This window comes from Chroicocephalus ridibundus, chromosome Z, assembly GCF_963924245.1.
Source record: "Chroicocephalus ridibundus chromosome Z, bChrRid1.1, whole genome shotgun sequence".
Lineage (NCBI taxonomy): Eukaryota > Metazoa > Chordata > Aves > Charadriiformes > Laridae > Chroicocephalus > Chroicocephalus ridibundus.
Window position 1 is genome coordinate 7,242,808 of NC_086316.1, and position 27,794 is coordinate 7,270,601.

General features: G+C 38.6%; 1 protein-coding gene across 3 annotated transcripts in view; it reads right to left on the minus strand.

Annotated features, from left to right (window-relative positions):
* VCAN (versican) overlaps window positions 1–27,794 on the minus strand; it is a 116,523-nt gene that overhangs the window by 13,510 nt on the left and 75,219 nt on the right. For all 3 annotated transcript variants that reach the window (XM_063320160.1, XM_063320159.1, XM_063320157.1), the window contains exons 8-12: window positions 18,632–24,136; window positions 16,394–16,507; window positions 13,957–14,070; window positions 6,931–7,089; window positions 6,085–6,167 (exon numbers count right to left, since the gene is read on the minus strand). In XM_063320160.1, the coding sequence (XP_063176230.1) occupies window positions 6,085–6,167; window positions 6,931–7,089; window positions 13,957–14,070; window positions 16,394–16,507; window positions 18,632–24,136 (5,975 nt within the window). The remainder of the gene's footprint in view (window positions 1–6,084; window positions 6,168–6,930; window positions 7,090–13,956; window positions 14,071–16,393; window positions 16,508–18,631; window positions 24,137–27,794) is intronic.

Sequence of the window (27,794 nt, forward strand, 5' to 3'; positions counted from 1 at the left end):
GGCCCAAGGCACAACCCCAAGTAGCTATATGTGCTTAATCCATAACATGAATAGCTCCAAAGGACTCCTTTAGGCTGTGCCTGCTCACAAGGGTCCTTAACAGTGAAACGCCAGCAATCCAAATACAATGGAGAAGCTGCCAAAAGCAACACCAGATTTTTTCTGTTTGGATGGGTGTGCTTTACAGCTGTAAAAGTTACTATTCACAGAACTAAGTGCATTATTTAAATTCAATTTCCCTAAGATATTTTCAAATGTCACATTGTGTTCAGTCTTCCTTTGATGAAGCCAATTATTAAGTGTCTCCACTGATAATGTAAGTTTTGTTATTTTGTAGTTTGTATTACATCAAATTTAAATTATACAAAGATCTAAGTAGGCAAGGACAAATTCCTCTTTTCACATAGTTGTGTGAGTATTTAGGCCTCGCATTCTTCTCCTGTATCACTATGATTTTCTGAAATGTAGTTGTTTTTATTGCTTAGAGCTTTTTATGATAATTGTGGGATGAAGATTGTCCACGATTCATCCTTAAGGAGTTGTTCACTATCACAGAAATGCTGTGAGAAAAGTCTACAGAAAAGTTGCAAGAAAAATTTTGGTTCCATAATTTTTTCAATGTAAAAAAGTGTTATACATAACCACTTTAATTCCTGTGTAGAATGTAAATCAGAGGAAAATTAATGCTTTCCCGTACCAAATGCCAACAGAACAGCCCTATAACTGCACTGCAATAGAAGAAACATGCTCTTTAAAATACTGTATTATTTTCTTCTGCCTCTTGCATCTGTCAATGTAATCATACCTGAAATGTCTTGAGCAGAAATTGGCTTGATTTTCAGGACGTAATGACTAATGAAGCTCTAAAAATGTTGGGGTGCTGTGAGTTCTCTGAACACACTTCAGGACCTGCTTTCACTACCTTTGCCTTTGAGACAAATTATCCGAAGTTCGGGACTAGGCAGATACGCCAAAGTTTGGAGTTTACATATTCCCTTCCTGCTGGTCCATGCGATCTCAGATGTTGCTGGTATTCCAAGCCAATGCTTGTGGCAGTGGTCCCTAATCTCCAGCTTTTACTGAACTTGCACCACAAGTGAGGATCTAGGTTTCCTGAAAGAGCATTCACTTTTTATGTTGCACTAACGCAGCTGCAATCAACTCTTTTTCCCTTGGTATAAAAAGGGAACGGCTGTAGCTGCCAAAGTGTATTCACGTAGTCCATCAGCTCCAGAACACGAATCCACCTCTCCCAACCACCGTAAACACTGACAAATTATTTCTTTCAAAAACAGAAAAAAAAAAAAAAAAAAAAGGAAAAAAGAGAGAGCAGGAACACATTGTAGATGAGAAAAGATTGCTTCCTGCCATACGGATACAGTACAGCAAATCAGAACAAATTACATTCATATGGGTGGCCAGCAATGGATTCCACAGTTTAGTAAAATTATAGCTTATTTTTTTCTGCATATTGGACAACGTAGCCTCAGCTTAGCCAAGGAGCTCCTTTGAAGACGTGCTCTGACCTTAGCCAAGAAGCTCCCAATTTGTTTTTTAAAGAAATTGCAAAAAACCACAAATATAAGCAAATTGTCCTGGCCAATAAAATCCAGTGTAATGAAATATCAGTTACCTGGAAAATAATTTCTTTATGGAAAAGTAGCACCTGGACTGACAATTAAACTTTAGGGTATGAAAGTTACAATTCAACTACTTTGTTCATGTTATTTTGCACTTTTCAAGCTCAGTCTGTGTTTGAGATGGAGTGGGTACAGCATGCTGAGAAGGTATCTCTTACCAGAAGATGGTGAGACTTTATTTACACAACGCAATCCATTGCATAAGGTTATGCCATTTTTGCCTGAAAGGCAGGAAACTGCTAAGCAGCTTTAAATTAAAAACCACTTTACAATTAAGAAATAAACCTGCCAAAATGCCCTAAAAGCACACAGATAACTATACATCAAACACTTCAGTGAGGTAGATCAAAAAGCCTCCTCAAGTTCTTTTTGCACGAACAGAGCCTATGATTTTGGAGAGTGCCCATTTCTATTTTGATATGGTAATTTCCCTTGCCCTAAAAGTTCTTGTTATGGAAAACAGGTAGACTCAATACAGATATGGACAAATGTCATGTGGATCAAAAAGTTTTAAATACTATTCCTTGCTTTCTTACTGAATCTGATTGTACTTGCTTCATTATTCCAGACACCAAAATTTTCCTTGAGGAACTCTGAGAATCAGAGCATGTATCTACAAGATCACTCTTCATTTATTCATGGTGTTATTTTTGGAAGTTAAATATGTATTCCAGTCGATACATGAAAAACATGCACAGGAACAGAAGGGCTTTTTCGACTGCTGCTGGTTTTGATGAATTGTGAACAGCCAGTTTTTTTCTATAGGGGTTAAGAAAAGAATGGAAAGATATCGGAAGTGGCTGATTATAGTTACTAGGTGACTACTAGGTACCTAAATAATTGTCCCTGTTTTCAGTCGGGCTGTGAGCCTGTCAAGGGTACTCTAGGTTCAGTGTAGGTTTCCCAGCAAGAACCTTAATTCTATATGCTCACGTTGTCCCACACACCTTAAAAACCAAACAAACCCCCCATCCCACTGAAGGGGCATGAACTGATCTCATCTGGACATTGCACAGAAAACTGAATGGCCCTTGCTTATTTGCTTGACAAAACTATCATCCACTGATTCAGGAGGTAAGGGAAATTTCCACAACCTCATCTGAGAATTTAAGTTTTCTCACATTACTAGGCCAATGACAAAGGTCAGTTTATCACCCTCATCTCACATGAACGGGCACGAAGTGCACTCAAAAAAAGCCCCCACCTGCATTTTTGGAGCCAACAGAAGTGAGATGGCACAAAATTTATATGCCAGTGCTGCATATGACTATGAAGTCCACAAAAAATCGCTAAGGTGGTCATGCATACTTAGATGCCTCCATATAGTTAGAAACAATGTAGTTAGAAACACTTGGAAGTACGTTTGTTCATTATCACTAAGAAACTCATGTACATGCTTTGTCCAACTATCATATTTAATGGTGGCTGGCACTTAGCTTCTGTTTAAAATCTGTAAAAACACAACTTGACAATTTCCTTCCATTGAACTCATTGGTTGAAATACCTTTTAGATGCAAAGAAAAAAAAAAGGTATTCGATCCTTTTTCCAGAAATTGCTAATAAAATACATGCCAACACCTGTCAAAAGAGTTCCTTTCAGCATACTGAATATTTTAGTTGTGGGTTTCCTTATGTCCATGGAAAATGAGTACCAAAGTAATCCAAAACTTATTCCCTACTCTCCAATGGTACAGCCTGTACTTCAATGATTCTCAGCTCTAGGCTTTTTTATTGGTTCAGAATGAAAACTCATGTGAAAGAGAAATCACTAAAATGTATCACAGCTATTTCACCTGGGCAGTAGTGGTTCAACTGCAGCACTGGGCAAACAATTCCATCCACAACATGTCTTGCTGTTGGTGTTGTTGTGGATTTCCTATTTCTTTTAAGCCTACCAAGCATCAGAACTTTTTTTTTAATCTAAAACCTAATAAAAATCATATAAGCGTGATTTTCAGATTAAACCAAGCTGCCATTGGCAGAAAATTCAAAAAAGTATCAAGATAAAGATGTACATCACTTGTAGATGCACAGTCTAAAAGCTGGAGTGACTTTTCTGATAATATCTCCAAGAAAACTCTTGTATCAGGGAAATCCTCAGCAGACTTGACAAATCTTCCTCTATGCCAAAAGTGTTGAATAGAATTGTAGATAAATAATATTATCTTGGAGAAAGCATGGAACTGGCCAACAAAGTTAGAAACAGCTGAATTAGAGTTGCACCCTAATATGTAAAACACAAGAAGGCTATACATGCTTTGGCTATATGCAAGAGCTACCTCTAATCTCAGAAATCCAAGTTACAACCTGAGTGTTGATGTAATAATGCTGATTTTTATGATCAAAAATTATATTAATGCATTTAACGCTATCTTGACTACTGTTCACCTGCAAATACATAAATGATGCAATTTTTGACCTACACAGTATTCTAATTCATTGGAATTTTAAGATATCATCAGGGAAATACATCTGACGCATATATTTAGTTATGTTATCGTTCCTATTAATTACTAGAGAAGTAATAAATCACTGTAACCAGAAGAGTGGTCAGAAAGTATGAAAAATAAGTTAAGAACTAGGGAAAAGGAGCAAATGAGGAAACTGCTTAGAACCATGGTATCCAGAAACCATATGGAATAAGTTGTGAGGGAAAGCTATTGAAGCAATGAACATAAATGATTTCAAGAGACACCTAAATTGTTTCCGAAGGAAGAGACAGAGGGAAGTTGTTAAAAAGAAAAGAAAAATAAAGTGGAAAGAAGATCAATCAAAAGAGAAATCTGTTGGACAGATGGCCTTATTCTGTTCCTACAATATCTTAATTTCTTAAAAATGAAAATTAAAGTAAAAACATAATACCACTTTTGCCCAGTAGCCTGAATTAAAAAATAGAATCTCAGCCCTAATTTTAATTTCCTTTAATTCATCATTCAGTGACATACCAATTTGTCTTTGGAATATATGAGCATGTATCTTCCCAGTGGAAGATGGACTGCCTTTTCAGGCACTACGTTAATGCCCAAATTTATCTTACCTAACTTTAGATCCCTTACTGAAGTGTAGGCTCCTTGACCAACCACTGCAGAAAGCCCACACCACCCCTGAAATCCAACCAAACCTGAACCACCTTCAGAGGGTGCCTGTTACTGTCAGTGAGGTGTAAGAAGCCACATCAGGAGACAGAGAATGAACTCATCCAGAATGATTTGAGTTCAAGGCCATGGCCCATCTTGTGCACCCAAAAGTACATGAGGCTAGACAAGAGAAAATGATGAAACTAAACTCTTCTGCTTAGATCCTGCAAGACTTTGTGTCTTCAAGCACAGACGGGTACATTGGTACCACCACAGATGCACTGAGCAATTGGTGAGGTTACAAAAGGTTTCATCATCATTATCTTCTCCCCAGTGCTGTTGCCTGCCACACATGGTAGTTTCCCGAAGAAATGGCTTATTTACAAGTCATTTTAGAGGACTTTAAACCTCTGGTTATTTACACAAAATGGTAATAAATGAAGCCTGCTTTGCCCCAGGTATCTTTCTACGTACGTTGTAGCCACATGTTATGCAGCAATGATTATTGCATGCATGTGGGAGCATGTGCATATGTGTGTCCAGATGCTTTCTGCTTTAAGAAGAATTCACAACTGGAAAGGAAAATAATACGCATAACTAGGTTTGGGGTTTTTTATGTAATGTTCTTCAATGTGTGCTAAGCAGCAATAAATCACCTGCCTCTTCTACAAAAGAGACTGTTTTGAGTTGGAAAGAACTCAGGCATTTCCTGTATCCATCAGCTCTTTGATTTAGGTTAGTTAAAGGTGGGTAGAGAGTGTTCTTCGTCTCCTTCTGCTGATTTTCCTTCTTGTTTTAAGGTAATAAGAGGTATCAACAGCATCTTAAAGTTTTATGGACAGATTATTGATTACAGGCCTCCTGAACCACGTAAGGACAGCTGCTTCTCCATCGTAGCTGTAGAGTTGCCATACAGACTAGAACAATCTCCAACAATACTTGAGAGGCTCCTTTGTGCACTCCCACAGACCCAGTGAAGGCAGGATCTTGAATGCCATATCCTCGTAATGCATTCTTCTCCATATACAGAAGGGAAAGGAGAATTGCCACGCGTGTCCTTGTATAAGACAGAAGAGCACAAACTAGCTCCAGCAGAGACACTTAGTTTACAGTCTCAGACTTTTTGAGTTTTTCTGTTTGGAAGCTTTGATAGCTCCCATATATACAATAATAAGAACTAAGAATAAGATTTTAGAACTATACCACAAAATAGTAGCTATCCTGAAACAAGAGTTTGCTGACTGTTTGCTTGGGTGCATATTTAGTGACTGCATTTTTCATGCAGCTTCCCTCATTGCTGGTGGGAATTTGATAAGTCACCACAAAAAACGAAATGAATGAGTGATTTAGTTTCAAAGGCATCTTACCAGCGGGCTACCATCAGTCCAGCGGAAATCACGCTCAAACATCTTGTCGTTGAGTCCAATCCACTGGTAGTCATGCCCAATACCTAAGGAACCAAAAGGATATTTTTATTAACCTTCCCATAAATGGAAAAGATTCCACCAAAGAAAATAAAAAGAATTTGCACAGAATGAATCAGACATCCTGTTCCTAAGATTCTTCTATTCACTATGCAAACAACTATTTACAGGCTGCTTTTCCGGCTTTTCAATTTTAATGTGGGATGTCTATAAAAATGTGATCCTCATCTAACAGTTTTAGTTAATCCTTCCCTGCTGATGGCGTCTCCCAGAGAAAACAGATTAGTTTCCTACCTGAGTGTATATGATCAGGAGAAAAAAAAAAAAAAGTAAAAAAGATTAAAATAATAAAAGCACGTATCTTAATCTACATTTTTCAAGTTTTGGTTAGGCCTAGACCAGTGTTGTCTAGATTGTGCAACACAACATACAGGAACTATTTCTTTATGCCTAGTTAATACAATGTATGTTGGCATGGCCATTGATGTCAGGTGCACAAAAAAATCTAAAGTCTCCAGAAAAAAATGTTTCATCAATTTCCAATGACAAAACAATAGTTCCTGTTCTGTTCCTCAAAACCAAAGTATTTTCTATGCAATAGATAATAACTTAACAGTGATAGGAAACTTGCACTTACTGCAAAAATAAACATGAAGAACACAAACTGTGCCTTTTAAACAATCTAAAAGTATATTTTAACATGGACATTTAAAAGCCAAGTGATCAGGAAGATTTCACTAGCTCTGAGCCCTCAGTGCCCACTCTTGTTTAATCCTAAACAGTACATACGGTTCACAAAGATCTGCTCCTCATGAGACAAGATGCTTGTCAAGTGTGCTCCCTGGAGACGGCATTCCCTTTCAGCCGTGTCCCATGTACGCCGGTGGGCAAAGTATTTGTAACACTGTCCTTGGAACTTGTGCCAGCCATAATCACAGGTCTCCGTGTCTGTGACAAACAAAAATCACATCTCTGTCAGCGGGTGTGAAACATAGGAAAGTTTCATGCAAGCGGGTGTGTTTTCTGCAGGGCAAAGGTTCAAGAAGATACTCACCCATTGAGAAGTATAAATGCAGACAATCAACAGTCATCCTTGAGACCTCATTACATTTTCTGGTAGTTCTACTTACCCAGTTACAGCACAAACTGCAAGAATATTACTTATGTAAGGAGTATAATAGCAACTGGCAGATTTGTGAGCTTCCAGTGGTCGATTTGTGCTGTATTGGGACAATGCCAGGAGGACATCTTTAGTCCAAAACTCAGGATGAATAAAATGCCTGGATGTTGGACTGCAATTAGTCTACATTTCATCTGAATTTCTGAGTCTGTATATGGGCATAGGAATTTTTACTTGCAAGGGCAAATACGTGTTTGGGTGACTGTACTGCATTACCTTGGTTTGGAAGAAACTGATAACTGACAATAACATGACGGAAAGTGCTTGTGATTGCTCAGTCCACAGATGCAAAGCTGCTATCTTTCTGATAGTACTGAAAGTACTATCTTTCTGAATTTACCCCTCCAAATCCTCCTCCAAAACCCATCTTTCTTGACAAAGTCTACCTTATTAAACTTTAGGCATCAGTTTCTAAGGAAGGCTGTAAAGCTGAAATGCAAAGTAATGAAATGCACATTGTCTGCGCTTGTATGAGGGATGGTACTGATAATAATGCATAATAGAAGTTCACATCAGCCAGTATATCCTTTCATCTAAACAGAAATAAACATGAGCCTTGGAACAGTGACAATCTGGACTTGACGTTAATTATTTTGTCAAGGTTAGGCAGCTGTAAACAGAATAGATGGCAAGAAACAACAAAAGTTCCTGTTCCAAGTTTGCTTCTGCACCAAAACTGCAGGAATGAATCACAGACAAAAATTAGTATTAGCAAAACAGGCATAACAAATATGGTGCCTGAATGGGTCTGAGCTGTGCTTGGTGATAAGAACTCGCCAATTAGAAGAGGAAGTTTTAGGGAGGGATGGGAAAAACAATAGGGAAAACTCAAGACTGTTTTGAGTTATGGCAGATGAAATGGCACCATGAAGGCACTTCAGCACAAGATTACAGCTTGTTCTGACTATCGCCAGTTACAGCTATGCAAGTACTTGATGGCTCACCCTGAAGGGCCTCAGTTGCAGGATGCCGAAGAACAGAAACACAAAGCTTGGCCTTCCCCACCCATGAAATTGGAATTTGCCACTTCCCCCTAAGTATTATCAATCCCCAAAGAAAACTGTGCCTGAAAGCAACCATCTAGCCTTTCCAGAGGTATAGGTAGATACATATAGACAGATATAGATTCTGGGTGTGAAATTGAGTTTCTTATTTTCAGTAAGTCAGTATAGTCAACAGTCAATAATATGCTTTGGCCAAAGGGGCTCTTTGCATTAGTACAGAAAAAGCCAAATATTACAGAATATGCCAATGACATATGACTGCAAATTCTTTAACGATGGTATTTCTTACATTTGAGCAGTTACCACCTGAAAGACAATTGTAGAATAATTTCTTCACAATTTAAGGCTTGTTCTTAAGTTGTAGCAGGAATTAAGGCCATTCACGTTCTGAAGTACCAAATTGTCTGTTTTCTTTTAAAGTTTTTAAATCTTCCAAGGCAAAAACTAGACTTTACATGTAAATAAATGGATTTACAAATGCGAACTTCAGAGGCTTACCAGAACTTCTCTGAGAATTTCTGGTAACACTAATAACACAGTAGTCATTGTCTTAGGAGCCTGGTATCAAAATTATTTTCTAAAAGTCACCAGTATAGACACAAGTGTACCAAATACAAAGGCATAACACAGCTTACACTGATTATCTCTCTTCTATTTTCAACCAGTTAAGCTGTAGAAAACTGCTTGTGCCTTGAGTAATCCCAGCTATGAAAAAGGAATGTAATCTATACTACCAACTTGGTTTTTTATCTTTTCCCTCCTTGTATTCTGTATGAGGTGCAGGCTGCAGATACAGCTTTAATCTCTGGCATTTAGGTCATTTTAAAGTTTAGTCTGCCTTTGGTTTTCTAGAACATTTGTTTAACCACACAATGCTGACTAATAAGGCTATGTCCTTTGTGAAGGCACTTAAGATTTTATTATTCATCTTGTTCAGGGACCCCCTTGTCCCACAGGAAAGAAGTCAGATAATAACAAGCAGCATCGCATGCTGAGAAAATCGTGGCCAGGGAGCATTTCCAGGCTATTCTAATCAAGCCTTGCCTGGCCTCTGCTAGGGAAGAAGTGCACAGTTTGAGAGAAGATCTGCTGAAAGGCACATAGGGGAAGCAAAGAGGTTTGAAAACACAAAACCTAGAAGACTGGGCATGAGCATGAATCATAAATAATAAAATTTCTCTTTTTAAGACAGAAGATGCCAAATGGTGACACAGGTGCTCTTAGCTGAAATGCATGCACTGCAGTGCACATACAGCTCCTCCCCCATATCCAAAATGGCATGTTTTCCAAAAAGGAACAGTTGAGTAATTTATTCTGCACCTGTTTGTAGCCCAAATCTACAAAGACAGGAAAAGACAGTGCTGATGGCTATAAAATACATAGGATTTTTAGAAGGGGAAGAGAGGAATATTTTTTTTGGGGGGGGGGGGGGAAGGAGAGGTTCATGAGATGAGTGGAAAAAGGAATGGGGAAAAGGAGAGGCAGGAGGCTAGAGGATGAAAAATGCAAACCTGGAAAGTAAAAATGTGGGGACTGTTTCATTTCTGCAGTGCTTTGTCTTGAGTGTGTGTATCTTACTACATTAACAAAGCTGAAAGTGTGACACAAAGGTAAGGGCTCCATATGCGTGTAAGTTTTTAGTGCCTTTACTGAACCAGTAAAGTCTAATTGCAGGTGGCTGTAAATCTTCTGACCTGATCACCTGTGAGCAGAGGAGGTGCAAGCACTTACTGAGTACAATACTCCATGTTCATTGTATACTTATCCAGGGAGGTAATCACAGCTTCCCGTAACTTTATTCCAGAAAGCAACGGAAAGACTGAAACACTGCTTGCCATATTTATGGTGTTTTAAACGTTGTCTGACTAGCCTTAAGATTTATGACAATTCACAGGCTTTTTCAGTGATGTGTGCAAAGAGTTACTTACACAGCTTCTGTTCTCTGTAACTGCAATTGTATATGCATTAACATCTCTAAACACCGCATTAAAAAAAGTTCTATGTAGGTTTAATACATAGATAGGTACCACTTTTTCAACAGCTGCAGTAAGCTGCTGACAATAGGTCCCTTGTCTAAAAGAAATTCTGTAAGAGACTTAAAGAAAATAAAGACTGAGACACGGGTACTAGAACATAATGTGAGTCTTGCTCCGCTGTGAATTTTATCTGTGACTGTCTGTCTTCAACTAATGAACAAACGCCTGAGGCCCCTTAGCCCACACATCTTGAGGAGAAACCATTTCTCTGGTAAATACTCAAAATAATCCCTTCTCAGCTGAAAGACATCAGTTAGAGACCATCTGTTTTCAGAAAGTATCTTTGCACTGAGCCCTTCTCAAATACTTCCATTCCAACCTACCAAGCCCTGGGAACAAAGTGAATCAAATGAGACGGGAGTAATTGCAGACATTTAAACAATGAACTTGGGGTATAAAAAAACCTTGTTCCTGATACAATGATGAAAAAACACAGTTGTTTTTTTTTTCCAGAACCTGGAAGAGAACAGTCGGTTGTATTACCCCAAGGAGGCATGTCCTGTAACAAACACATATGTGCCATTGGCACACAGGTCCATGCACGCAGCTGCATTTGGTAAACAGGCTCGCCTAGGTGTGCCTGCAGAGATCCTGCAGTGGAGAAAGCCAAACCTTAAGTTTAAAACACAAACAACATTCCTTGAAAGCAGGTAGACGCCAATGGCAAAAAGAGAAGAAGAAAAGGAAACTCTAACCAGCCACGGAAGGAAAAGGAAAATCGAAACAGGTGCTCATCCAGTTCCCATAAAGATCACTTATTCTTGAAATTGAGGTTCAAATTGCAAGTCTCTACCATTTTGTTGTTTCCCATGTAACTCTTCATGAAGTAAAGTACTCCTGACCACAAATACAGATGGCCAGATAATGCAACAACAGCCACAGACTTTCATACACCCTGCTGGTCCCTGGGACTATACAGTCGGTTCCACCAGCCCGGTGTGAGACAGGGTATCAAACAACCCTTCTCTTTCCCCAAACATGGAGCTTGCAAAGCAATGCTTCAGGCAGCAAAACTGGGCGATCTGGGCTCATTTATCTGGACACCAAGAGCTCTCATAAGGGCTTTTCACAGATGGGCGACAATGGAAAAACCGACGGCTCCCCCAGAATAAGACTCACATCCAGATCTACTGTTGAAAAAGTGGTTTGGGGGATATTTCTGCATTTTTAAAACATGATGTTCAAATGGCACCCAGTGCCATGCAGAACATGCATCTGTACTTTGAAAAGATATATGTGGTGGGCAAAAGAGGGTATCTAACAGAGGTACTCCATTCGCTTCTAATCTAGTCTGACCCAGAAGCGATGCTGCGTTACTGATCTAGTTTAAAAAGGAAACACCCTCAGCTGCTCTATTTCTAACATCAGACAACGTTAGCTCTCTTCAGGAAGAAGTTCCTGGGCTCAGATTGTCTGCTGAACTGTTTCCACCTGGCAAGGAAAAAGGCTGTCAGGGAGCCAATTACAGCTGACTGAGTCTCAGGGTTGATTTCCCTCACCCGAGGTTAGATCACCCTGAAGGCTCCTCTAACTTCTACCACCTGCCGGAGCTCCCTGATGCGCAGCTGCACGGTCCTCTGGTCACATCCCCTCCTAACGCTAACACAGGCGTAATACATCAGCCGAACATCCTTTAGTCTGGAAAAGTCCCATGGGGGCATTTGGGTGAAATTCTGAGCTCTATGTTTTTCCTACACCAGTGTCATAGGAGCAGGACACGGTGGAGTTATCTCGTACTTTGAGCTTCATTTCCAGTGGCGATGCACGCTCTCTGCTTCCGTTCCCTTCCATGACATTTTAAATACTCAGCACTGTGCCTAAGAAAGCCTTTCAGCTTGACTTTTTTTTTGAAGCTTTCTAAAATGAATAGTATATATTGGAGGAGAAAAAAAAAAAAAAAGTAATGAAATATAATCTCGGTGTGCTCAACTCCACCTTTCCTGTGGCACCAAGGTACGCATTCTGTCGTTCTGGCTGGTCTTTAAATCTAGTGAGGTCAGGACTGGTGCCTTGAAATAAAGCCTGCTTGCCAGACAACCGTGTCTGAATTGCCAACACAGTTTTATTTTGTCTGGTGGAGTGGAAATTTGGCACTAAATGTTTTTCCCAAGTCCCAAACCACTGCAGGACTTTAAGTGGAGGAAATTTAAATTCCAAAGCTGAGTGAGCAGGGCTCTGGTTCTGATTGACAAACTAGGAAATGTTCCCATTAACCACCTAAAATATGCTCTCAGGTTGGTCATAAAAAGCAGCTTAAAGCTACCACGGTACTCAGACTCACTCACTACTATGGATTTGCTGGAATGGAGGGGAGGAGGAAAGGAGTGAGAACATTTATTTCTTTTGTTGTGAATACACTGTCAGCTTATAATTTTGGAGAAAGTCCTTCCAAATTACAAGGTTAGCCAGACTACTGAAAAATTTAAGCAGTGAAAAGTGCTGGAGCTGGTCAACTTTGAGAATTTTTCAGCTCTAATAAACAAATCTACATAGGTTGAGCAGGAAGAGTTTGCAAACTGCCTTTCGCTGAAGATCAGAAACAAACATGAAAATACACAATATTAATTAAAAAAATCCAAAGGGCTAGTTTATTCACCTGTGACCAAAACCATTCAGCTGAAGAAAAAGAGAAAAGTATTTTCTTAGACTTTAGAAAGTACACTTTAAAACACCATTTCTTTTTCCCATGGAAATGCCTTCATTAGTCTTGCTGACAGAACAGATTTTGCTACGCTATTCGTCCTCCTACATGCACATATTGAGTAAGCATCTTACACTGTAAATATTTCTTGTAAATACAGTGGGATTTCTTGCAGGCAATGCTCTAACAATTAGAGACTTGGACGATTAACCTGATTTCAGATGCCCAGTTTAGAAACCCTTTTACAGCTTCCTTGTAATTGTGATCCTGCACCTACTTTTCCTAAAATAAGCACAGAACAAATTAATTTAAAAATTCTGGCATGAAGTTGTCAAGGCTGGTGTACCCAGTGAATGCGTATATAATCTGGCATATACAGTACACTGTTCCTACTTCCCAGTCGTGCTTGTTGGAAGTGATGGGTACTCATATATCTTTTACACTGTACACAATTTTTTAAGACAGAAGTTTGGTCAGAGAGTAACTCTGCTCCCACTCACTATCATAAGCATCACTACAGTAATGAGAGAAACTCATTATGTGTCTTCCTGGCAGTTTGCAAGCCAATATCAGCAGGCTGTGCTTGCCTTGGAGCCACCTGAAAACTGTACGGCTATTGTTATTTTGACATAGAGACTGCCTAATATATCAGTTTATATTTGGTACAGCAGCAATGTGACTTCCAATCAGCTTAGCATGTGGGCAGAGTTTGCTCTCGTCCATCTGCAAAAGATGGTGCAGATGCAACCTTAAGCAAAAAATCCTAAACCACAAACCATGAGAGTCTAACGTATTCAAAAATTATCATCTCTTCTCATCACTGATGACTTCCCACAGACTTTGACAGTTTCTTCCATCCTCTCTTTTTTAGAAGGCTTTGCCTAGTTACTCCAGGAGGGTGATGAAATGAAAACAGATAACCTCCATCACCACAGACTGGTGAATACAGCTTACCTTGTTCACAGAGAGCACCTATATAGCTTGGCAGACACAAGCAAGTAAAGGTATTGAGGCCATCTATACACGTGGCTCCATTCCGGCATGGGTTAGACTGGCATTCATCGACATCTGCAACATAAAGATAAAAGTGTTTTTATAATCCACCCACCTCCTAGAAGGGAAATGTTCTTAAGCCTTAGTCCTACTTATTACTAGGACCAGTTCAATTCAGAAGAATGAAGTATTGCGGAAGATCCAAGTGACCCGTTTATTTGCATGATAATTGATTTCACTATGCACAACCTTCCTTTCTCTCCAATCACAAGCCAAGAAGCAGTTTCCTCAGGAAATGTGACATTACTTACCCAAAATTTTCTGTCCTGCACCCTGACTCCTGAGTTAATTTCTAACGTCTAGACCTTCAATTCCTCATTGTGTGTCTGAGAAAGAAGTGGTACTGTGCAGTGTGTAATATTTTCCCATACTGGTGGAAAATTTGACTTGAGTGTGTGACCATGGCACAAAAAATTCTCATCAAGTATGGGAGACCTCAAATATATTCACAAATCTCAAACATTGGAAATATCATATACCATCAAAAAAACCTGCTAATTTCGGTCTGCAAAGCAGCATGCCCTGTCATCTTATTGTTTTGCATATCTGATTTCTTCCTTGTCTTATCAAGATAAGGACTTATCAATCTTATCAAGATAAGGACAAAGCACCATAAAGATAATCTCACTAAATGACCAGTCAGATAGTAACACTCATAGTCCTGCAGAGGTGTACTGCTGAGCCTATGGCTCTACAGTAAACAAATAACATTTCTTTCCTTCACTCTTTTGGCTGCTAAAATACCTTGTCTTCATCTTTTATGAAGACAATGATCATCATCTATGATTCTATGATTCTATGATTTAGATTGGAGCACTAGTTCGTTTAATATAATTACTTTGTGCATCTATTTGCATAGGTTATAAGCTAATATGTATCTTTATAAAGATCATATGGTGTTTTCTGATGAGTCCTGTTCGTCTGAAACAATCACAGCTTAAACTTCAACGCGTATTTTGCAAACATCAATGTGAACTGCCGGTAGTGATTGACAAAATATAAGAGAGAAGTTAAACGTATCTACAACAAACAGTTGTGCAATCCTAGGAATAATTGCTGCATCATGTGAAAGGCTTTTTTAAAAATATTTTTATTTAGAAAAACTACTTCTGTTCAAATTTTATGCTAGGTCCTATTTGTTCCAGTCTTTTGGAAAGCTCTCAAGCCAACGTTTTGTGCCGTATACACACAATATCCCTGAATCTCAAGTCAACATTGTATGCCATATTTCCAGAATACCCCTGAATCAAGGGCTAAAAACACCAACATTTACTTTTTATATGGCAACTGGCCATGGAGTGTCCCACTCCAATTTGTTAATAAGCCATTAAGAGTTCTAGGGGACAAGAAGTGGGCGGATTATTCTTTTATAATCTGAAAAAAAAAAAAAAGAAAATTATTTTCTCTGACATCTGGTTTGCAAGCAGAGGAAACCATATTCCTTGAAAAATAAGATTTAAGATGCAACATCTAAAGCTTGATATCTACCAGCAATAACCCACTAGGAAAGTAGCAAACTCATCAACGTGAGCTAGGAAAGCAGAGAAAACCACTGCTAATTATTCTTTTAATCTCATACTGTCTTGCAGAACACAAATAAAACCATAGTAATCCTGACAGTTATACTGCACTGATATCAGCCTTTGGGTGGGGTTGGTTTTTGTTCTCCCGAGCTATATATGATGACTTGAAGTTATTTTAGCAACGTTGCATGAGGGTTTTTTTATTTCAGATTTCGCAGGCGCCTGTGCAACAGGCAAATCCATGGTATTTATCAGGGAATGAAACTTATGACTTTTCAAAAGCCTAAACAAGCTCTACACTAAGCAGACAAACTACCACTTTCATCATACTGTGGCTCGCTGGTTGGAAGGAAAAGCTAGTTATTCTGAACTGTACTGGTGAGCCTCTGAAACTTAAGTCATAGCAGGTAAACACAGATGTCCTTGAAAAAAATATCAAGCTGGCATTCAGTGCTCAGTTTCTCAGTCACATTTGGAATTAGTTTATTTTACCACTCTTTCAAATAATTACACAACGCTCTTAAGAGCTATCCCAAATATTAACGTTTATTTGGTTTTATTTGATGTATTTATGAATTTAATTCTGTGAATTCTAGTTCATGTAATTCATTTATAATTCTGTTATGTTTGTGTCCATACACACCTGTGTACTTTATAGGGAGAGAGAAAAGGTAAGTGGACCTCCTTCATTTTGTTGTTTTCTTAAGTAAGGCCTCGCTACGTGTTCTTCAACTTCAAAACAAACCAGTTCTTCAGATCTCACATATGAAAACTTTATGCCCAACTTAATCAGTATCTTGATGGCATCAGCTTACCTAATTCACACTGCTCGCCGCTGAAACCTGGCAAACATGTACAGATGTAAAATGAACCACGCGGATAGCAGGTACCACCATTAAGGCAGGGATTGCTTTTGCATGGATCTTGGCCTGTTAGACAAGTAGAAAAAGAAAATTGACTCTGTAGTTTCAAGGAACTGGTGTCTTTTTGATTTTTTGGAAGAAGAAATCTTTCTTCATGTCTGCACTGACGTTGCAGGCTTTACAAGCGTTACAGAAACTCTATTATCATAAAAGACTACTAAGAATAAGATAGTTTTGTAATATAGTAAACCTTATTTTCAGGCATCACTATTTTCAACTTTAACAACAACATGGCATTTACTATGAACCAGTATAAATAATTTTCAGAATTACATTTTTTATAGCAATTTTTACTGTATTTGGTAGTCATGATATTCTATTGAGGATTTAGTTTGCATGACATGACAATTAATTATAGCTGAAAAGAGTTAAACATATGCAAAATGAATGGAGAATGCTTTTTTTTTGAACAGGGTTAGTTTATGTAAAATGATTGGGTACACAGAACATACTGGCTGTCTGCTGTTGTTTCACTTCGTTATCAGTCAATGCCCACAAAGTCTTATCTCTTTGAAAGGATGTTTTCATACATGCATATGTCTTAAAAACATATTTCAAGAATACAAATCAAGGTACATTCGTAACTGAACTAAAGATAAAAGCTTACCTGCTGTGAAATCCTCTGTTGTTACGGGAGTTATGATTTAAATAGCTTTTTCTTGCAGAGCTTTATGCCTTCTAATGATGTTTATTTCAACTGAGTTTAGATACTTAGGTATTTGCATTTGATTTAATGCCTGGGAGCAATCATTCACACGAATAAGTACGCACTAGGTAACAATTTCTAAGTACTAGCTTCTAAGAGTTAAAGGAAAATTATGAAGGCAGTCCTTCTGGGACAAAAGAAGGCTTTGAAAAACTTAAAAAAAGGATGAGTACTATATCCTAAGTTAATTCAGAGACATGAGAAAAGTTTAGATTTTTGGTTACATTTTTCCAAAACAATCTGACTATGATTTATCAAGTAAAAGATAAGTAACATCTATTTTACCCTTGCAAGTTAGACATTCAAAGTCTTCTTAAAATACCAAGTTCCCTATCAACAGAAAGCACAAGGTTCAGTTGAAAGCCTTCAGAAGAAAATCCTGTCTACGTAAGTGTGGGATTGTAATTAAGTCGGCAGGATCTCTCTTTGGAGGTTTTGAAAAGAATCTGATAATATCTATAACATAGGGTCCTTGTTTTAGGACTGCTTCACTGAAAGTCCCAAATGTAGGGCTATGTTAAGCACCCAGCAATGTTTATTGTGTGTTTACTCTTTTGTACTGTTTGCCCTCTTACAGACTGGATATTTTCCCAGTAACATTTTCAAATTGACAGCTACCTGGATTATTTGAGAAAAAATAACAGAAAACCCTATAAGATTAAGCCCGATCGGTTCTTTCCTCAGGCGTATCTAGATAAAATATAAATTGAAGTGACACTACTCATAGTGATGCTGCCTTCATCATCTATTTCACCAAATAGGTGAAATGGTGCCTAATAGCCATTATGTAAAACAAAATAATGTGGCAAATAACATCGAGCAAAAAGATCTGTAATTTATAAGAGACAGACACTGTGTCAACAAGTTAAAGATACAGACAGGCTGAAAATACGAAGTCTTGGTTTTCTCTTGTCTGCAAAAGTTATCTTGTACGTTAAGAAAAGTTGGTATTTGTAGAAAATTCTGATACTAAAACGTTCACTATATCTGCTCTCTGAGTCAAGATGTTATAAAACAACCCTACCTGTAAACCAATTGTATAAGTACTATCATCATGCTAACACAGAACAGCTATCAGGCAAAAATATATGTGGGAAATTGAAAAATTTAATAATTACAGCTGAATTCTCTACCACAATCAATGTTACCTTCCTGTCTTTTAGAACTGGATGGTCACCTCAAGTCTGATCCAGAGCTCCACGATGCAAACACTCCGGAAAAGTCGCTGAGCCTGAGTTTCGGTCCCCCCATTCTCCTTCACTTTGTAGGGGTTACAATCATGCTGATTTCAAAGCCTCAGGAGGCTTATGAGTTCTGTTGTTATTTCACACAGTGCTGATTGTCATATCACTTATCAGACTCAAGACACACATTTACAAGTATCACAACAAACATATACAATAGTGATCATATTTGGAAGTTACCTGGAATTTGCACTGCTGTGCCTTCAACTGAACCCACACTGGTGCCAATCAGGAAATCTGATCCATTAGTGACTTCGGGAAGGGAAAATGATGAAGTTACAAGTTCAATAGTGTTTGGTTCCTCAGAGCTTATCGTTGACTGCTCATTTTGAAATGGATTGTTTCCAGGGGCAGGGCTATTTGTTGCAATGTTAGAAGAAATTGTTGTGATCTCCTCTAGACCAACCAAAGCTGATTGTGTTTCCGTGCTTCTGTCCAAAGGTTGTGAAGAGGAAGCTACCATTGTAACTGCTTCCTGGTCAGGTTTAAATACTTCACGTTCACCACTACTGCGTGAATCTGAAACAGGTGTGGAAAAAAGCCATGGGATCTCTCTCTCAGTACTCCTGTCATCTTCTTGATGGGGGTTGTTCACTCTCCCTGAGGAAGCTTCAACTTTTATTGTGCTAACTATTGGAACATCTGTGCTTGCTCTTTCTCCAAAATTCAGAAAAGCAGTAGGCATGACATGTATTGATGGAGAATCTCCAGAAACAGTAGCTTCTTCCTCAGCAGCCAAATCAGTTTCAGAGGTTTCTGTCTGCTGTGTCCCGTCTGTTACAAGTCTATTAAAGTGAGGAGTACTTTCAGTAGTTGTGCTTTCTGAAACAGGCTTGGGAGAAAACTCTAGCAGAGAAGATTCTGTTCTGTCAAGAAGGTCTGTAGTGGGTGGTTTGTATGTTGCCGCAATATCCGAACTAACCTCTTTGAAGGTTCCTTCTGATGAATGATTGGACTGATTTGAATCCTTTGATGATGATGTACTTGGAATGATTACCTCAGGATACTCAGATACTCCATTAACTAACTGAACAGTTACTGAGGATTTAGGAGTAGAGTAGAAGCTTACTGAATCTGCTTCTTCATACTCTGCTGATGCCGATTTTGTGTTTGTGTATACTGTAGGATGCTTTTCTTCATTCTTGCTAGATGATACAGTTGAGAGGTCGGACGTATACTGTGTGGTGACCATACTTACATCAAACATGTCAGTTGTCAAAGCCTTTTCTGTATCAGTAGCTAAAACTGGTGTAAGTGAAGGAACCACAGGCTGCTTATCATCCAGTTCTTCTTGGCCCATTCCAGAAAAGCCAGAGACAGGGATTGTTTCACTTTGGTCTGCTATTACTTGGTTGTTTGCTGAAGTATTCAGCTCATAGATGTCTTCCACTGTACTTGATACCATATGTTTAGTCTCCTGAGGTACATGAGGGCTTGCCAGTGATGGTACTGTAGGGAAGAAAATGCCCATTTCAGTGAGTTTGGTAGTGATGAGGGTTTCTGTTGCAAACTTCATGGTGTTCCCTGAACCCAAATCTTTGTCATCTGATTTTGGTCTGTGCTCAGCTGTTACTGATTCACTACTTGGCTGTCTGGAAGTAGTCAAAGAAAGACTATCACCAGATCCATGTGTCTTCCCTTTTGTTATGGAAAAGTTAGGTGTTGAATAGTATTTGTCTCCTTCAGCTGTCATGCTGTCATCGCCACCATATGTTGTTTGTATGACAGGATTTGGCATTGTCTGCACGCTTATTATATCTTCAGGCATTGATTTTGAATGATCCATATCTATAATAGTTGTTTCTTCGGATGGGATTTGAAGTCGTTCTTCAATTAGCGTAATATCACCATAAACAGAAACATTGAGTATAACACTTCTTTTATCATCAATCATGGGAATGATTTTCTCATATATCCCAGTATCACTTGTTAGTTCTTCTGATGTAGCTGTCTTAGGTTGAACAGCAGATGTATTTGCCACCATCTCTTTTTCCTCTGTAAAAAGGGATGCTAGTCCTGTGATCACACTCTGTGATCTATCTATTGGTACCTCTGTCGTCATAACTTCAGAATAAACTTCCCCAGGAACACTAGATGAAGCATTTAGTTCTACTTTTGACACAGGGGGTATTGAGAAATGAGTAAACATATCAGGAGAAGATGAATCCAAAACACTAACCCAGCCAGATCCTTCTCCAGAGCTTTCAGGTAATAGTCCACCTGGCAATTTTGATGATGTTACAAGTGATTCTTCTGTTTCAAGATTAGGAGTTCCACTCAGTAGTACAGAAACGGGAGTTACGCCATCTTTAATCAGCAAATGTGAAGTTTTCTCTTGAGAAACAGGTTTAGAAGTAGCTGTTGTCCTATCGGTTTCATTTTCTCCCCTCCTATAGTTAGTTTCCGTATTGTAAGGTTCTTCAGTCACAACAAAATAAGGTGTCGTCCCTTTAATCTCTTTAGAGCTGAAGCTTTTGGAACTCTCTTGTGATAAAGCTGGGGAGCTGGTAATCACTGAGCTGGGGAACTGGTCTTCTGTTTCTGACAGCAGCTCAGTTACAGCACTTGTAGCTTCTTCATTAACTTCAGTGTTTGATTGAGTGCTTCCTCTTTCAAAATCTTTTGTCTTGCCAGTTGAAAGTTTGGGTCCCATATTTGCAGGATGAGAAGCCTGAGGACTTGAGGTACTCATGATTTCTTTGACAGACAATGGCACTACAGAAGGAATAACAGCAAGGTCGTCTCCCGATCCTTGTCCTGAAAATAATGGATCACTGATGAACTCATTATTTGTTAGCTTTTCCTCTTTAGGTGTCAGGAGTGATCTGGGAATATCTTTTGTAGGGAAAATATTTTGTACCAGCTCCTCCTCTTGCTCTATATCTGTAACTGGAGAGCTTATGTATTTCCTTTCAATGTTTACAGACTCAGTTACTCTGTCATCATTAAATGGCAAAAGTATTTTTTTAACAGGTTCAGTTTCTAATTCCTTTTCTTCTGAATATGGACTGACAGTCGGAACATTTAAGAATCCCAGATGTTCATGGTTAGCCTGTGTACTTTTAAAGAATGGGCCTATTGTTGTTTCTTCAGAGGATTCTATAGCTTTTGGTGAAATTTCCCTTGGCCTGTCTTCCCCAGAATGTATATCTTCCACCAAAGGAAGATTTGTAGAAAAAGCTCTCACTGTCAGTTCACCAGTTGTTTTCTCTTCCATTCTTAAGTCAGTTACAGTTGCCACTCTGGTTTCTTCGTGTTTGGTACTTGTGACCAGCTCATTAGGTTCGGTAGTGAAGGCATGATCTACAGATGGTGTGCTGACAACTTCTTTGTCATATTTCTCTAGTGTTTCTGGTCTTCCAGTGGGTGAAACTGCTGTTTTTTCAAATGATTCAACAAATGTGTCTGCTTCTCCAGATCCTTGATCAATAAATGGGAAATGACTTCCAAGTATTTCTTCAGTAGGCCCATTAGACATTAGTTTTGTGGTGCTGCTGTCACCTTTAAATTCTTCTCCAGAGCCATGCTCAATCAGGAGAATCTTGCCTAATGAGACAGTAGAAGAACTAACTTTTGAATTTTTGCTTTCTGTTGATTCAGCTACTGCTTTGATACTGCCAGTACCATGTGTCACCATGATGTCATGAGGGCTGTTACTAAGCATTGATTCTGTCGATGATGTGACCTCACCTGTTTCTAAATCTTTAGTTTTAATTCCTGGTGTAACATAAGGTATTTTCTCTTTTGTCAAATCAGGACTAGATTTTACTTCAGAAGGAACTGTGTAAGTTGGTTCTGTTTCCTGGTTTTGTTCTCCTGGGTTTCCCATACTAAACACCTCCTGAGACATCTGACTTGCTACTCCAGACTCCTCTGTCAAGCCATCTGACCCAGTACTTGAAACTGGTACCGGTGATTCATCTGTTCTTGCATGTTCTTCATATTCTGTTGTTGCATTCTTCAATGAAACATCATCTATGCTGTAAATTTTTCCTTCATGCTTTTCTGTCTGTGTTTCAGTGACAGGCCTTAATGGAACTGAAGTCAAAGTAGCAGACTCAATGACAACATCTATGTCTCCAGAACCTGGATCAATAAACAGGGAGTCAGTACTTACCACTTTTCTTGTGGGACCCCCTGAAAATATGTCTGCTGGTTCTTCTGCTGATCCTTCATTTATAAAAAGCTTCTTCTCTCTCAAGAGAGGAATGGTGGTGACCTTTTTGATTTCAGAACTCATGGTACCTGTTACCGCTACTGCTTCTCTGGGCAGGGTAGGCTCTTGACTTACAGTTCTGACTTCATTAGTAGTGCTTCCAAGTTCATTCAACTCCAAATTTCCGGCTGCAGCAGTAGCTAAATTTTCCTGACTTGTAAAAACAGTGGTCTGTATTTCTTTTTCACCTTCAGTTTTCTTTTCAGTTTCAGGAGAGCTGACAACTACTTTTTCTGTAATAAACTCAGACACAGAATTGGTGGCAACAGTTACTTCAGAACTTTGATCAAAAGCAGAATAGAGAGTGCTTATTCCTCTGGGCAAAGCAGAGGCGACTCCCAAAGCAGTTACAGAAATTTCTGTTGGCAGCACTGTGCCAGAGCCCAAAGAAGTATCTTGCATTGAAAGCGTTTCTGTTACTGATGCTTCCGTTGTCATGGCTGAAGTTATAGTGAGGTCCTCTTCTACATCTCCAGAGCCTTCTAGAACTATAAAAGAAGCAGCACTCATATCAGGCTTTACTGTATGACTACTTTCCAGAATGCTTTCAACAGGGAAATTTGCATTAAGTTTAATAGTTGATTTATAATGATCTCCTGGAGCAGGGGTCACCTCTTCTGGAATAAGATCTTTCACACCTATGCCTACTGTAGCGGTATTAAAAACTGCATCCAGAGAGGCAGTCACAGCAGAACTTTCCACAGTAAATGCATCAGGAGTAGAAGTTATACCAGAATTTTTTTCATCATCATTCTTTCTTTCCATTGTCACAATTTCTGAGAAGACAGAACTGGATAAATCTGATTCGGTGGAGTCATCTCCAGAAGATTCACTAGTAACTAAAAGCAAGTTTTTTGTATCTTTAGTAGAATTCTCCTCAGTTCCATGCCATGTTACGGTCTCTTTATTGTTTTGCAGAGACTGCTCATATGAAGAAGTAATGGCTATTGATTTATCTGTTGTGGCAACTTCTGACTCACCACTGTAAACAGGTTCTAACATTGCAACATCTGCTGTCGGCTGTGTAACTTCAAACGCCCCTATTACTTCTCCAGCTTTGCTTGGTTGCATAGTACCAGAAGCTTCAGTTTCAGGTATTATAAATGTGTTTGTTTCATTGATTTGAGAAAAGGTCACATTTTTTGAATGTGCAACACTTTCAATTTGATCACTTCTCGCTTCCTCAGCTTTTGTGCTTTTAGGTGCACTAGTAACTTGTTGCTTTCCATTGATGAACTGCAAAGCTGGAGGAGTTGTAACATCAGTAGTATTTTCACAGTCTTCCTCTTCTTCAAACTCTATAATGTTTGGAAAGAAAGGATCCAATATAATATATTCAGACGAATCCTGCACAGAGTCGGAAGTACAGGGTTCAGTCTGAGCTGATTCTGCATCAATGTGGGGTTCATCTATTGCATGAGGAAGCATATGGCGACTGAACAGATCCAAAAATTCATTCACCGGATGATCTGCAAAAAAAAGAGAGCTTTTCATAATCCCTAAGTGACAGTGACGGTTGCGCATTATAGTAGACATATGAAGTACAAGCAATCCATTGGAGAGAAAAAAAACAACAAAAAAATCAGAATGAAACACAATTAATGCAGTCTGTTCTTCTATTGACACAAAGTTAAATGCTGCCACAGTGTCTGACTTTCTAGTTGAAGCCTTTGTGTGTGTTGAACACATTGATTGTGTACTACTGTCAATTGCTACACGCCTTTAGTTCCAAACCCACACCTGAACTAACTTATCCTACCCTATTCAGCAGGGATAAGAAATGGACAAGATGAAAATCATTTTTAGCCCAAAAGACTCTGCTCCCAACCTGCAGCAACTGCTTCCATGGGTTTGAGACACTAGCTAGCTTTATCAAAAGCTGAACTTAGACAAAGCTAAGCAAGGCAAAGTCTAAAATAACACAGGACATACAGAACATGCCTCTGCAACTGCATTTATTCTCAGTGTAGAGTAATTCGAAATCATAACACCATAAAAACTACATCATTTGCTCTATTCTTTACACTTGGACACTAGCTCAGTAAATAAAGTCTCACTTTACAAAGTTGTTGCCATTTGGCATTATAAAGCATTATGAAGAAAAGAAGAAAAAATACCTGATTCAAAAATCATCACAATACAGACAGTAGCATAAGTAAAGTCCAGCTGTTTTCTTCTGCTTACCACTCGCTTTGAATTATTTACACACTCACACAGGTTGTAAACCTCTCAAATTCTGTGTGGCCAAGCAGAAAAAGAAAAGGAAGGAAGCTTTAAGTAGAAAAGGTTTTAAGCTGCTGAAGCCCTGGTGAATTCCTCTAGGATTTATGATCCCAAATTCCATAGGCAATTTTTAAAGATGCCCTTTCAGCACAAACATTACTTCAAACCTTCTGTTCCAGACAATAGGTGCTACCCTCATTGAAGAGCCTCAACAGAGCATAAAACAGACTCAGAAAAAAGCCAAATTTCAGGGTTGGCCAACTGACTTGAAGCTGGAAACTTTGCACCAACATCTTGAAGGAATATATCTTTCTTCTGAGTCTATGTTTATAACCGTTTCATCCAAAGCAAAATTACTGTTTGCTGGTATAAACTGGTGTAGCCAATGGAACTTTTTCTACATCTGCCAGTAGAGGATCTGAACCAACATACAAGACTCCTGTCTTACAGCACTGCTGGCAAGGACTGCTCACCAAAGAACATTTGCAGGTATTCTGGCATACCCACTACATGACAGAGATGAATTTTTAAGTAAATCTTCCTCATTAAAATTATTTACAAGACATAAAAAATGAAGACCTGACAGGTAAAGTATTTCATTAGTTTAAAGTAATTCCCCTACATATGAATATCATTTAACCTCTATGACTACTGAGCCCTCAGAGATAGAGTAATCAGGTGATCATTCTGGAAAAGAATGTATTAAATCACATTACACTGATACAGAGCACTGTGAAAGGCTTGTGATTCTTTGGCTTGGGGTGTTCCGTGTGTGCAGATTGACTGCAACATGGGTCTTGAAAAGGTCATTGCAACTCTATTGAGAATTAATGTTCTAATATCTCACACTGTGTTTACAGCTAAACTCACAAAGTATTGCTGAATTTTTACTTTGCTAAAACTTCAGTTGAAGAGTAAATGGCAACTTCAGGTCTGTTTTACTAAGAACATGTAGTAAAGTGCCCTGAATACAAGGTTTTGATCTAATTGTTAAACAACTTGGGAAAAATTAAGATCCAGGCCAGCCTTACAGAGAATAAATCACCTTCAGCATTGTGTATTTCCACTAAAATATTCAGTTTGCACAGCACTAAGCTCAGCGTTCCCAGCACAACAAAAAAAGGTTGGTTTTAACCTCATTTCTGCCTGGCTATTCTGTATTGCCCCATTGAAGCCCAGCATTTACTTTGTGCTATGACAGATGTATTAGATCACTACAGAATTGAAATTCCTTCTCGCTCCCTCACATGTGCTTCTTGGGAGTTGTTTTATGTGATGCTTGTAAGGAGAGGATTTCTCCCTGTCCCTTCCTCCAGTAGGTTAGAAATGTTTACAGAGGCTGCCCATGCCACAGAGAAATGCAGCTTCCGCAGCCATTTATTTGAGCCTTCCCAGATCACCTTTTCAATTTTTTTTCAAGAAGAAAAGCAGGAATTTAGTTATTTGTCCAAGATTTGCAATATGATGTGGAACCGCATGTCTGACACCAAAGTCATTGTCAGAATCCACAAATTTTTGCAAACAGCAACTCTAGTCGTTATACCAAGGAATCATATTTTCATAAAAGTAGAAGCTCTAATCAACACAGAATTGTATACCTACCTTCTATTCAAAATTTTGCATGCAAAAAATACATAGGAATTCAATAACTGAAAGGGGAATGGCAAATTAAGGCTGCTAGGGAGCTTTGAGGACTTCTGATTCTCAGTAAATTCACTATAAAATTACTGCACCAACATATAGAACAAGAGAACTACGTATAGAAATGTGCAGGGACAAGAAAGATGGCTTGTGTTGTGTGCACAGCTTAAGAAGGAATATGTATAAATAACCTGGTATATAGACTAATGTGGCAGTAGGATTAATTATGATTTCATACACAGAAGTTAGGATTGTGCGCATAAAGCACGTAGCATGCTTTTGCACAGAACTGTACATAAAAAGAAAATTATAAACCCTGGATGGGACTGGATAGGCTGTAATTTGTAGGAGGGTACCATGACTAACAAGTTCTGACCAGTGTATTATTTTCATAGCAGTGCACACCTGGGAGTCCCTCAAATTACTAGCTCACGCTAAATCATTTATGGTAGGTAATAAATTTAATGAACAACATCTGTTCCAAATTCACCTAGAAGACATACACAAATTCTTACATACGCAAAGATCTCTATCAGACCTTACTTTTACTTTGTTAGCTTTTTCAAGATCTCACATGCCACAAAGATCCACATAAAAGAACTTTAGCTAAAGGTATGATATTCCAATAATAAACTTTCAGGAGGCTCCTTCATTAAATACTAAGTGGTTTTGGTTTGTTATTTATCCAAGAAAAAAAAATAACCAGCTTTTAAGAAAATAGTGAAGAATTCAATTGAATTATTTTTTTAATTAGAATTTCTTCTCCTTTCTAGAGCTTTGATTATTCAGTGTTAACAAGCAAGTTGCCAATGTTCAGGTTAACAGCTATAGAAAATTCTCTTAAACCCCAGAGATGGTCAATAGTATACATAACAATATAGCTCATATAACTTATAAACTTGTCGTCTAAGAATAAACAAGACATGAGGATGAAAACCTAAGTGCTATCATAATATATGAATACAGGAGGGAAAAGTCTTATCTGTTGAACGGGTTTGTTAGACCCTTAGGACAGACACATGCACACTTGCAATAGATTTAAACTGGCTAGATGCAGCTGACATATATTGCCCCTACTTACGTTCATGCCCATTCCAGCTGCAGGTAAAGACATACAGACCTGACACTATTAATAAGAGATGAAACAAGGACTTTTAAGGAAAGGAGTTTGGCTTGTACACATGTTTATCAATAGTTCACACATTATCGTGGCAAACAAGCCAAAAGGAGCACTGGTTCAAAGAGGCGCTCTGTTACTATGAC